Here is an 11727-nt window from a genome sequence, read left to right as displayed (position 1 = left end):
CCAGCAGCAGAAGCAAGAGGACTCACCTCCCAACCAGTAGACGGACTCAGAATAAATTCGCACACGAGACCCGTGATGTAGCAGCGAGGGGGGCTGGGGGGGGGGGTGCTGGTCGCAGGGGGGGGGGCCGGGGGAGGGGCACGGCGCTTTCTGGAGGCGCGAATGGGCCGCGCCGGCGGCCGAGGCATCGCCCACAGTTGAACGTCTTGAACGCGGTGCTGCACGAATTGGTTTGCCCTTCACCCGTCCCCGGAGGCGGCGGGAGCAGAGGGAGGAGCCGATCCCTGCAGCCCTGGTGTTTCCCGGTGGCCCGCTGACCCGGACAGCTAGTCGCCAGGGTGGCCGCCCTCGGCCTCCACTAGGGGTGACTCTTATCGGTGGCCATGCATGAGGACACCGGCATCAGGCCTGTGAACTCCCCCCCACACGTGGTGGACACGAGACCATCCATGTTTGCAGGGGACGCTGACACGGGGGTGGGCAGGCCTCGGGGGGCTGTGACCCCTGTGACCCAGCGGAGACATTCCCAGTGTTCCAGCAAGGCGGATGCGGGCGGCCATCGTGACACTGGTGCCCCTGAGCGGGGGCCCCCCGAGCTCGGGAGAGAGCGTCCCGTCCTGGGGTTTCGGTGGCACCGATTGGGGTCCCGGCGGCGGATGCAACGTGAGCACGAACCACGGCTCTTGCTTTTCCAGAACGACGGTCTGGAGCCGCCGCCGTTGAGGGCCGCCCGGCCCTGCGGCCTGACCCTGCGGCCTGACCCTGCTTCTCTCCGCAGGCCTCGGAGGAGGATTCGGGTACGTGGTCGGGGGCATCCACTGGGACAAAACCAGCTTCGGGAGAGCCCTGGGCGGGCAGCTGAGGGTCATCTACATCTTCACCGCTGTCACCCTGAGCGTCACCACTGTCCTCACGCTGGTCAGCATCCCCGAGAGGCCCCTGCGGCCCCCCGGCGAGAAGAAGGCCGCCATGAAGAGCCCCAGCCTCCCCCTGCCGCCCTCCCCGCCCCTGCTGTGCGCGGAGGGGGCCGGCGAGCCCGTCCCCTGCCCCCCGGCCACCGGCCTGGACGCCAGCTTCTCCAGCCCCATCTCCCCGCTCAGCCCCCTGACGCCCAAGTACGGCAGCTTCGCCAGCCGCGACGGCTCCCTGACCGGCGTCAACGAGTTCGCCTCGTCCTTCGCCACCTCCAACATCGACAGCGTGCTCATCGACTGCTTCACCGGCGGCCACGACGGCTACCTGGCCATCCCCGGCAGCGCCCCGCCGCAGGCCGTCAGCCTCAGCTTCCCCCGGGCCCCCGACGGCTTCTACTGCCAGGAGCGCGGCCTCGGGGACAGGCGGGAGGCGGCGCTGGCCCCCAGCCAAGATGGGGACGTGCTGAGGGTGGGGTCCCTGGATGCCCCCAAGGCGCGATCTGCCGGGATCCTGAAGAGACCCCAGACCTTGGCCATCCCGGACGCGGCTGGAGGAGGGGGCCCTGAGAGCAGCCGGAGGAGGAACGTGACCTTCAGTCAGCAGGTAAAAGCGAAGGTGGGGGGGCCACGGGCCAGTGTTGTCCACCCCCCCAGCCCCAAGTTAGATGGAGAGGGGTCGTCGCTTCGGAAAGACATCCCGAGCCCCCCCCTCCAGCGGGGAGCAGAGGGTCTGCGGACCTAAACAGACAAGCCCTATGTGGCGGTGAAGACACCACTCCCCCCACACACAAACACACGAGGGAGTTCAAGGTGTCTGTCATGGGCCCATCGGTGGCTTAACACACTGGCCACCATTAAAGGGACACTCCTTTGAGGTGCAGTCACCTTTGCCTGAAGGTCATTCAGGCCCGGACAAGGCTGTAGGGAGTCTGTTGTGAGCATCCTCTGCATTTGCAGCCGCTCGTGCTCCACCTGGTCCCTGACGCCCACTGCGTCCCCTCCCCCAAGCCCACGTCCCCCCCGACGCCCACCACCTCCCCCGCATGCCCACCGCCTCCCCCCATGCCCATCTCCCCCCCATGCCCACGCCCCACCCAGTGCCCACCTCCCCGCCCCCTGACACCCACCACCTGCTTTGACGGCGTGAACCCTCTGCCAAAAGCCCCCAGTCTCCCTCGGAGGCGGACACAGAACAGAAAACCTGGCAGGCATTCCTGGGCCTCCCTGCCTCGCTTTCCTGGTGCCCGGCCTCCGCCGGCCACCCCAGAGGCTGTCAAGACTCTGGATTCTAAAAGGCAGGCCAAGAACCTTCTGGAAGGCTTGTTTGTGTCGTATTCAGTATACGTCAGATTGGCTGGAAGGCCAGCAACGGATACTGTGGGATTTCAACCAGGGGCAGAGGCCACTGTCGTGAAGTCTCCTTGAAACGGCAGGTGTCCGTCACTCGCCAGAGACACACCAGCTCCGGGGCCCACGTGTGCTGGGGTGGGGTGGGGGGGCGCGGGCAGGGGAGAGGGAGGCGTGGCCCGCCGACATGTCTGCCCGACCGCGGGGCTGCGCGTCCCCGTGATGTGCGCCCACACGGCTGTCCCTCAGCCGGGGGTCCCTCTCTGCGCCTGGGAGGTCTCTGGAGACACGCGTCTAGGTGGCTGTTGATTTTCCCGCTGAGACCCACGTGCCTGGTTTGCTTCTCTGGTGCCCCGGGGCTGTCGGTCCACGTGGGTCTCTGTCACCCCAGGAGCAGTGTCCTGTGACACCGAGGGAGGGTGTGGGGCCGCTGCGTGGTTCCTGCGGGGCAGTGGCGAGTCCAGACCCGGGGAGGGTGTGAAGAGTCCAACGTCGCTAGAGGGTTAGGACATCCTTACTGTCAGAAGAGAGGTTTCTCTAATCACTCAGGTCAAGGGCGGTCCCCTCAATCATTGATGACAGCAGAGCAATCAGACCTTTTATCAATACTGTATCGTCCTGTGCTGTTTGGGAAAACAATTCAAACTGCCTCCTAGATTCAGTTCCTTAGTTACAGCTGAGAGTCTCCTGTGAGTCCCTCCGGTTCCGTCCTGGAGGTAGTGGGATTCACGAGTCAGCTCCTTGAGGAGGGGCCGGATCCCTAGGTGAATCCGAACACGCCCAGCCCCGGGAGGGGGGGGCACGAGTGTGACCCCAGGGTCTTCCTCTGGCAGAAACAGCGACAGGCTCTGTGGGCGTGGCTGCCGGGGAACCGGTGCGGGGGGCCATCGGCCTCCTCTGTCCCCGCCTGGACTGCCCAGCCGCCGACCACAGCGCGAGGCCCCGCACGGGGCCAGGAGGGCGTCGCTTCCTGCCCCTCTGCTGGCACAGCCATTGGGTCGCCTGGCTGGTGTCTACACCAGCAGCCCAGGCAGGACTGTGGTATGAACGCCTTCTCATCCCAGGAGGTTAGCAAACCAGGCCAGTGAGTGCCTTTGCCGGGGGAGCCCTGCTCTGGGGCCCGGTGGAGAAATCTGGCCCCTGCCCTCCCCCACCCTGCCGAGGGCCGAGGTAAGCGTGTCTGCTCCCGGCGCTGCTCCCTCGGCCGCCGTGTAGACAGAGAGTTTGAACAGACTCCCCAGTCGCCTTGCAAGGAGCCTTCTACACCCCACTGTTACGGAAGAGAAGGGACTTCTGGGACACCTGGCTTCGAACTGACCCGTATTTCTTGTATTTCAAATGCTTTTCACGTTTGACAAGGGACTCACGCTCGGTGGCACGGATCTCTTGTCCTGTGGCCAAAGCGTGGGCGCGCCCGACACGGGGTGCTGTTCTCGGCTGCGCCGCGTCCCAGGGGCCGTGACCTAAGGTCGGTTCCGTCATTCGGGGCGGGTGTGGACGTCAGCGGCCACCGCCCAGGAAGGCCGGCCCCGCAGCCCCGGCCTGAGGGTCGCCTTCTCAGCGCAACACCACCTCCGGTGCGGCGGCCGGGATCTGCTGCCCTGCTGAGGAGCTCTGCGCGGCTTCCCTTACAGGTGGCCAACATCCTGCTGAACGGCGTGAAGTACGAGAGCGAGCTGGCGGGCTCCAGCCAGCCGTCGGGGCCGCCTCTGTCCATGCGGCACCTGTGCGCCACCATCTGCAACATGCCCCAGGCGCTCCGCAACCTCTGCGTCAACCACTTCCTGGGTGAGCCTTTGGCGCCGCCCCCCCCCCCCCCCCCCGTGCGTCCGGTCCTGGCCTCGCTTCGCGGTGGGGACACGGCTCCCCGACCCAGGGCTGCTCCCCCCCCGGCCGGCCCCCCAGAGCCCCACGTCCCGGGCTGGGGGGTCATGTCCCATGAGTTTGGAACTCCCTCGATGTCACCGAGGGCAGGACGTGGTCAGGGGCTGCCCCAGGAAGGGACAGGCGGCCCCGACCGAGCCGGTGCTGCAGACAGAGGCCCGCCCCCTCCCCCGGGCCGGACACCTGGTCTCCACGGAGCCCGAAGTCTCGTCCCCAAAGGCTGCTCGGACAATTCACAGTTAAGTGACGCTGCCGGAGGGACTTGTGTCCTAAGCCTGTTAGAGCCTCACTACCGTCTTTCTCTAAGGGCCGGGACGGACATGCGTGCAGACACCACACGCACCGCCTGGGCCCAGCACTGGCCTGAGCGTCCCGATCACCATGGAAAAGCCCCCGCTCTCACTCGGTGCCACTTCGTGCCCCCTTCGGGTTGTGGCACCTCTGAGGCTGATCAAGCACTTGAGACACTCTAGGCCCTCAGCCACTGTGGGCCATAACTCCGAAATCAGGACGACTTTCTAGAAGGCAATTTAGCAACAGGCAAGAATTTAAAAAATTTTTTTTAATGTTTATTTATTTTTGAGAGAAAGAGAGAGAGAGAGAGAGGCAGAGCAAGAGCAGGAGAGGGGCAGAGACAGAGACACAGAATCTGAAGCAGGCTCCAGGCTCTGAGCTGTCAGCGCAGAGCCCGATGCGGGGCTCGAACCCACGAACCAGGAGATCATTCATTACCTGAGCCGAAGAACGCTTACCCGACTGAGCCCCCCAGGCGCCCCAGCACCAGGCCAGAATCTTGAGACTGTCCGTGACCTTTGTCCCAGTGACCCTACTCATATTCTTTCCAAGAACATAATCAGAAATTCCCAGTGGCACCTGGGTGGCTCAGTGAGTTAAGCATCTGACGCTTGATCTCAGCTCAGGTCTGGATCTCAGGGCTGTGGGTTCGAGCCCCACGTTGGGCTCCATGCGGGGCGTGGAGCCTACGTGAGGAACAAATACTGTATGCTTCAGGAATGAGTCACAGCACGGTTTACACCAGCCGGAAGCTGGGAAGGAGGGGCAGGGTGCGGGGGGGGGGGTGGCGGGGGGAGGTGAACACCCTATAGGAAAAAGGTTGAACGTGTTAGTGGTGTATCCACCTTGTGCAGTATTTTGCTGCCATTAAAATGGGGCTATTTAAGAATTTTAACAGCATAGGAAGTTTGCGTGATGATTATTGGGGTTCAAGAGGTCTAAGAAATGCCACCCCCCCTTCTGCTACTGAAGATGAAACTGACGCAGCCCTCCGTGTCCATGGAGATGGTGGCCCTGGGTCAACGCTTGCGCCTCCTGACGCGTTTCTCTCCGTCCGACGCCCCCGCACAGGCCCGTGGCCACGGTTCCACGGGCATTTTCTTGTCTCCCTCGCAGAGGCGAGTGGGGGACAGGATGCGGCATTTAGAAGGAGTGAGGGATTCGCTTTCCTCGTGGTGATAGTGTTTAGAGAAAGAACAGAACACTGTCTTTCATGGGACAGAGCCTGTGTTTTTCTTTTATAATTAAAAAAATGTTTTAATGTTTATTTTTGAGGGAGAGAGAGAGAGTGCGAGCGGGGGAGGGGTCAGAGAGAGAGGGAGACACAGAATCTGAAGCAGGCTCCAGGCTCTGAGCTGTCAGCACAGAGCCCAATGGGGGGCTTGAACCCACAGACTTTGAGATCATGACCTGAGCGGAAGTCGGACGCTCAACCGACTGAGCCCCCCAGGCGCCCCAGAGCCTGTGTTTTTATAAGGATACATATTTGCTTTAAAAAAGACTAGATGGGAACCTATAAAATCTCGACAGAGGTCGAGTGATCTCTGGGTGGCAAGGCTGTGGGTAATTTCTTCGTGAAGTTTCCGACAGACCCCATGTTACTCTGATGATCAGGAGACCCGCCGGCTGCGGAGGGACGGGGCCTCCGGGCCGGTGGTCACGGGCCCCTCCCTCCTCCCAGGGTGGCTCTCGTTTGAGGGGATGCTGCTCTTCTACACGGACTTCATGGGTGAGGTGGTGTTTCAGGGTGACCCCAAAGCCCCGCACACGTCGGAAGAATATCAGAAATACAACAGCGGCGTCACCATGGGCTGCTGGGGGATGTGCATCTACGCCTTCAGCGCTGCCTTCTACTCAGGTACTGCTGCCCAGGGGGGAGGGGAGGGGGAGGGGAGGGGAAGGGGGGCCTCCTGGGAGGCATGGCTTTAGCGGGTGTGGGGGACGCAACCAGGGAGCCGCTGGGGGCAGGGCAGGGCCTGGTGGCATCCGGTGGCGTCTACCCAGACCTGAGGGAGCTCGGGGTCACCCCCAGACAGGTGTGCTGTCTGCCACCCCCGTCCTTCCCACGCGGCAGCCGGTCCAGAGGGAGGGGAGGGCAGGTGAGAACGGAGGGCAGGTGGGGAGAGTGAGGCCAGAGGCCAAGGTGCCCCTGAGGCTCACGCTGGGGGACCCGGGGGACACAGAGGGTCGAGTCGGTTCCCACGGGGTCCCGAGTACCATCCCAGTGGGGAGCCTGGGTGGCCGTGTGCCACCAGCAAATTCCATCTCAGCGTCGGCCCACGTGGTCCGTCAAGGCCCGGTCGGTGGGCGCAGTCGGCCTTGTGGGCCACACGGCCCCTGGGGACCCCTGCCCCGGGGTCTGCCCTTGTGGCTCGGAGCCGCCTCGGAGGAGGGGTTTCTGACTCACAAGCGTCCTCTGCGCTCACAGGAGTTGGAATGTCTTGGTTTTCACGTTGATTTTTTAAAGCCATTTGAAAATGTGAAAACCGTCCTTGGGTCCAGGCGGCGCCAGGCGGGCTGCCGGCCGGGCTCGTCCCAGACCCGTTCTGTTCCCCCATCCCCCCACCCCAGGCCTTTGGGGGCTTCGGCCCAAGACGCCTGGCCCTGCAGCAGGGCCGGGGGCTCAAGACCGCCCTGCCGGTGCCCTGAGCCCCCACGCAGGCCCCCTGGCCCGGGCAAGCTGCCTGCCAGCCGGAGGCCTGCCCGGGGGAGGCGGCCCGGGGAAGCGGGGGAGCCTGCTCACCCCCTCTCTGGCCCCCAGCTATTCTGGAGAAGCTGGAAGAATACCTCAGCATCCGCACACTGTACTTCATCGCCTACCTGGCCTTTGGCCTGGGGACCGGGCTCGCCACCCTGTCCAGGAACCTGTACGTGGTCCTGTCGCTCTGCGTGACCTATGGGATTTTATTTTCCACGCTGTGCACCCTGCCCTACTCGCTTCTGTGTGACTACTACCAGAACAAAAAGGTAAATGCTTCCCTTCTTCTGCTTCGGGTCCCAAAAAGGGCAGCCTGGGCCAGGCTCCACCCCCCACCTCACCCCCAGCTTCTTGGAGAAAGCCCCCCAGCCCCCCCCAGAAATGAGCCCGGGAGCAGCTACACCATGAAAGTGAGGGACCCGTCAAACGCTGAGAACGTCAAGCGGACAACCGCAGGGCGCAGACCTGAGCCCGCCGCTGCCCGTTGGCGGCAGTATTTGGGCAGCGGGGGGGGCAGGAAGGGGTGGCCCACCGCTCTGCACCCCCAGTGTCAGGCTTCCGGGTCACCTGTTCGCCTGGGGCCTCAGGTGGGGCACGCGAGGTGCTCACCTTGGACACAAAAACCTCTCTGATCAAGGTCAACAGTAGGCAAACGCTGTATTTCTAAAGAGGGAAATTAGTGACAGAACACGCCGAACACGGTATCAGGTATCAGGCCGGGAAGTCGAGGCACCGGGCTGAGCCACGGGGGCGTCTGAGGCAGAAGGACAAAGGAGAGCGAGCCTGGCTTTATATAAAATGTTGACATTGTGTTCAGCGCGGATTTTCCTTCAACGACTTTAGTGAGCTAGAACCCACCGCACCGTCCATACAGTCGGCCCCTTTCGGGCGTGCCGTGTACCCAGAGCTGGGCGACCGTCACCACAATCCTTACAGAACGATTTCATTGCTCCCGAGAGAAACCCCACACCCATGAGCCATCCCTCTCCCCCCACCCCCACCCCTGCGACCACGAGTTGACTTTGTGCCCCCCCCCGGCGCCCCCTCCCCGTGCACTTGACTGTCCCGGACATTTCATGTAAACGAAATCATGCACACGTGGCCTTTGTGTCTGGCTTCTGTCTCTCAGCATCACGTTCTCAGGGTGTGTGCACGTTGTAGTGTGTCCGTGCGTCCGTCACTCCTTCTTATGGCTGACAGTGCTCCCATCCGAGATTTTTTTTTGCAGTAACTTTGAGATTTTAAAATACTGCATTAAGAGATCACCTCGATACCTGGGTTTCTCGCACCCCCTTTTAATTCGGGGCCTCGGTCGCCTCCCCCAGGTCCAGCCTAGGAGGCGTCTTGAGTTGTAAGGACTTTGGAGTCTCTGATGAATTCATCAGGGGGGCCGGCTCGGAGTACAGTGTTTTTGAGAGAGGTCCAGTTGGCCCGGAGCCCCAGGCCCTCCAGCGGGCCAGCCCGGGGCCTCTGGGTGGCAGCTGTGGCGGCCCCTCCCAGCCCCTTCTCCGCCAGGGGCCGGACTCCCAGCCACACAGACAGGCGGTGGCCACAAGGACTGCACTTTCCCCCAGGGCAGGGCTGCAGCTGTGGCGGCTGGAGAGTGAGCCGTGTGTGTGAGCTGCACGTCCAGCCAGCACCTGCGGGGCCACCACAGCCGTCGCCAGCAGCACCCAAGGGACCAAGAGGGGCGGAGAGACCCCCGATGGGGGATGCAGATGGGCCAGTTGTCGGCGCCAAGCTGCCCCAGCCGGTGGGAAGGGACACCCAGAGCCTCGGGCCATCCTCACTGAATCTGGCCAGCGCTGCTCAAAGCCTTGGTTCTCTTGCTCTAGAGTCTTCTAGATGCTCACATGCCTTACAGTCTCCGCTCAGTTGCAGGTTCAGGGCTAACCTGTGACCTCCCCGCCCCGGTGGCTTTGCCAACGTGCCTGGCCACAGGGGAGCCACAGTTTTCCAGGACACACGTGGTGCCATTCACAGCCTCTCCAGGGCACAGCCTTCCCCGGGGAGGGGCTCGGCAGCACCCCAGAAGCACACATGGTGGTTCGAGGGGGTGGCCTGCGCTGGGAGAACAGCAGGGGGACCCACCCTGGCCCCTCCCACTGTCACCCCTGCAGCCCTGATGGAGGAGCATGTTTTCCCACAGTTAGCCCCGGTGGGGGGTGTGGGTGGGAGGGAGATGTGCCCGCCCTGGAGGCCATGGGGCGAGGGTCACAGGACCAGGCGACCGTGAGGGGGTGTATCAGGGCATGGGGCGGGTATGGCAGCTGGCAGAGGCGGGGGAAGGGGACGAGCCGGGACGTGGAGCGCCCGTCTCAGGGGAGAGGAAGGAGAGGGCCAGGATCTCCAAGCCAGAGAGCCTCTGGGCCGCCGGGCCTGCGGAACACAGCCCTTCCGCTCCTGTTAGTCATGGATTCTTTTTGTTGCCGTCATCTCTGTGAACACAAATATTAAACTCTTGGCTGAACTCCCCACGCACGTCGGCGCTGGAAAATGTGAGGCCGCTGCGCGTGGGCCACTCGGGTCCCCTGGGCCTGGGGGAAACGCGGGGCTGGGTCACCTTGCCGCCCAGGTGTCCCGCTGACGCTCTCTCCTTCTGGATCAGTTTGCAGGGTCCAGTGCGGACGGCACCCGGCGGGGCATGGGCGTGGACATCTCCCTGCTGAGCTGCCAGTACTTCCTGGCCCAGATCCTGGTCTCCCTGGTGCTGGGGCCCCTGACCTCGGCTGTGGGCAGCACCAGCGGGGTCATGTACTTCTCTAGCCTGGTGTCCTTCCTGGGCTGCTTGTACTCCTCCCTGTTTGTCGTTTATGAAATCCCTCCCAGCGACGCCACAGAGGAGGAGCACCGGCCCCTGCTGCTCAGCGTCTGACACCCCGGAGCCCCCAGCTCTGGCCTCCAGCCTGTGGAATGTAAATACGCGACAAAACAATAAATGGCAGCAGCAAAGCCTGCAGTTTCTAGTTGTGGCCTTCCCAAGGGTGGAGAGGTCCCTTGGGGAACGGGCCACCTCCAAGGGGCCTTGTCTCACCGACAGTAAAGGTGTAACTGGTTCTCAACCAGCAGTGATTCTGCAGCCCCTCAGGCCCCTCCACCCCCCGCCAAAACCATTGGAGATATTTTTGGTGTCACAACTCAGATGGGTGCCCCTGTCCAGGGGTGCCGCAAACATCCTACAGGGCACGGGACAGCCCCCACAAAGAATTTCCCAGCCCCCACTGTCAATAGTGCTGAAGTGCAGAGAGCCTGATCTAACTACATTGCATCCCAGGCGGGAGTTAGCATGTACAAATGCTTTTGGGTCAGAAGGCCTCATATTCATTCTTTCTTCATTGATTCATTCATTCTCTTATCCACCCACCTACCCACTCATCCATATATCCATCCGTCCATCGCCCATCCATCAACCATCCGCCCTACAGGTAGCCATCGAGTGCCCTGGGTGTGCAGGGAGTGGTAGGTGCTGGGCTCCAGCCGTGGCAAGTCTCTGCCCCTGCGGAGCTGGTACGGGAAGAAAGGGACTGCACCCTGAGGTCTGTGCCCGGGGATGGTGGTAAGTGCTGTGGAGAACAGGAGCAGGGTAGGAGGATGGGGGACGGGCTGGGGGGAGGGCCGTGCTAGGGAGAGGAGGGCGTTCTTTTTGGAGAGGTGCTGTCGGAGCAGCGCCCTGGTGAGGAGAGGAAGATACCGGAGATCCGAGGTGGGAACCTGCGGGGTGTGCCCAAGGGATCGTAGGCTCCAAAGTGCTCGGGCTGTAAAATGCCCGATGCAGTGGGAGGCCCAAGAAGGTGCAGCAGACGCCCCTGACCTGACCCATCTGCCTGTGCCCACCGTCTTCCAGCAGATGGACCTGGACGAACCTCTGTCTTCTTGTGAGTGTTGGGGTCCTTCGCCACGTGGCTTCTCACCATCTTCCATCACTCAATGCCCCGAGCTGGCCGAGGCCCCTTCCGGAGGCAGCCGGATGGGCTCTTCTCCCCAGGCTATGAGTGCAGTGAGTGGGGAGGTCATGGCCAATCCCTGTTGTACCGGCCCGCTGCTGGGAACTGGGCCTGGCCCCCAGCACCCTCACAGCATGGTCCCTGGTTTGGGGGACACAGGAGACACTGACCACTAGTCCTCCAAAAGCAACAGGATCATGGTCTGTCGCCAGCTGCCGAGGACGGTCTGGGGCTTATGAGCAGCTACCGTGTCCCGTCATCTCTCTGAAGAGGCAGGGACAGTGGGTGTGAGACCTCCGACCATCTGCAGGTCACTCCCCCCATCTCCCTCTGTGGGCCATGGCGCCCCCCAAGACCCACAGCGCCTCTGCCCGCTGCCTCCTGGAGTTGAGGAGGTTCCCGTGGGTCCCTGGAGCCCGGGCCCTTCCCTCTCTATGCTCCCGGTTCCGGCCCAGGGTCTCTGCCCACCTCCTTGCCTCCAGTCTACCCTCCCCACCCAGCCTTCACCCTGCAGCTGAGGGGCGCCATAAACATGCCCGAGTGCTTCCCTTTCCTCTTAACACTCCCCGGGGGCTTCCCAGAGCCTCGGCAATGGTCTCTGATCTCCTCATGCCCAACCTGGGCCCCGACTCTTCCCCAGCCCCTC

At 63.0% G+C, this 11727-nt stretch overlaps 1 protein-coding gene across 1 annotated transcript in view; it reads left to right on the top strand.

Moving 5' to 3' along the window:
• Nucleotides 1-10090, top strand: part of SLC45A1 (solute carrier family 45 member 1) — a 20426-nt gene extending 10336 nt beyond the window's left edge. The window contains exons 5-9 of the mRNA XM_029949618.1: nt 779-1518; nt 3896-4049; nt 6121-6297; nt 7201-7406; nt 9746-10090. Coding sequence (XP_029805478.1) covers nt 779-1518; nt 3896-4049; nt 6121-6297; nt 7201-7406; nt 9746-10012 — 1544 coding nt within the window. The 3' untranslated portion in view covers nt 10013-10090. The remainder of the gene's footprint in view (nt 1-778; nt 1519-3895; nt 4050-6120; nt 6298-7200; nt 7407-9745) is intronic.
• Nucleotides 10091-11727: the final 1637 nt, after the last annotated feature.

The sequence above is a fragment of the Suricata suricatta genome, chromosome 8 (genome assembly GCF_006229205.1).
Source record: "Suricata suricatta isolate VVHF042 chromosome 8, meerkat_22Aug2017_6uvM2_HiC, whole genome shotgun sequence".
Taxonomy (NCBI): domain Eukaryota; kingdom Metazoa; phylum Chordata; class Mammalia; order Carnivora; family Herpestidae; genus Suricata; species Suricata suricatta.
Note: the sequence above shows the minus strand (reverse complement) of the source record. Positions and strands in the feature narration are given on the sequence as shown.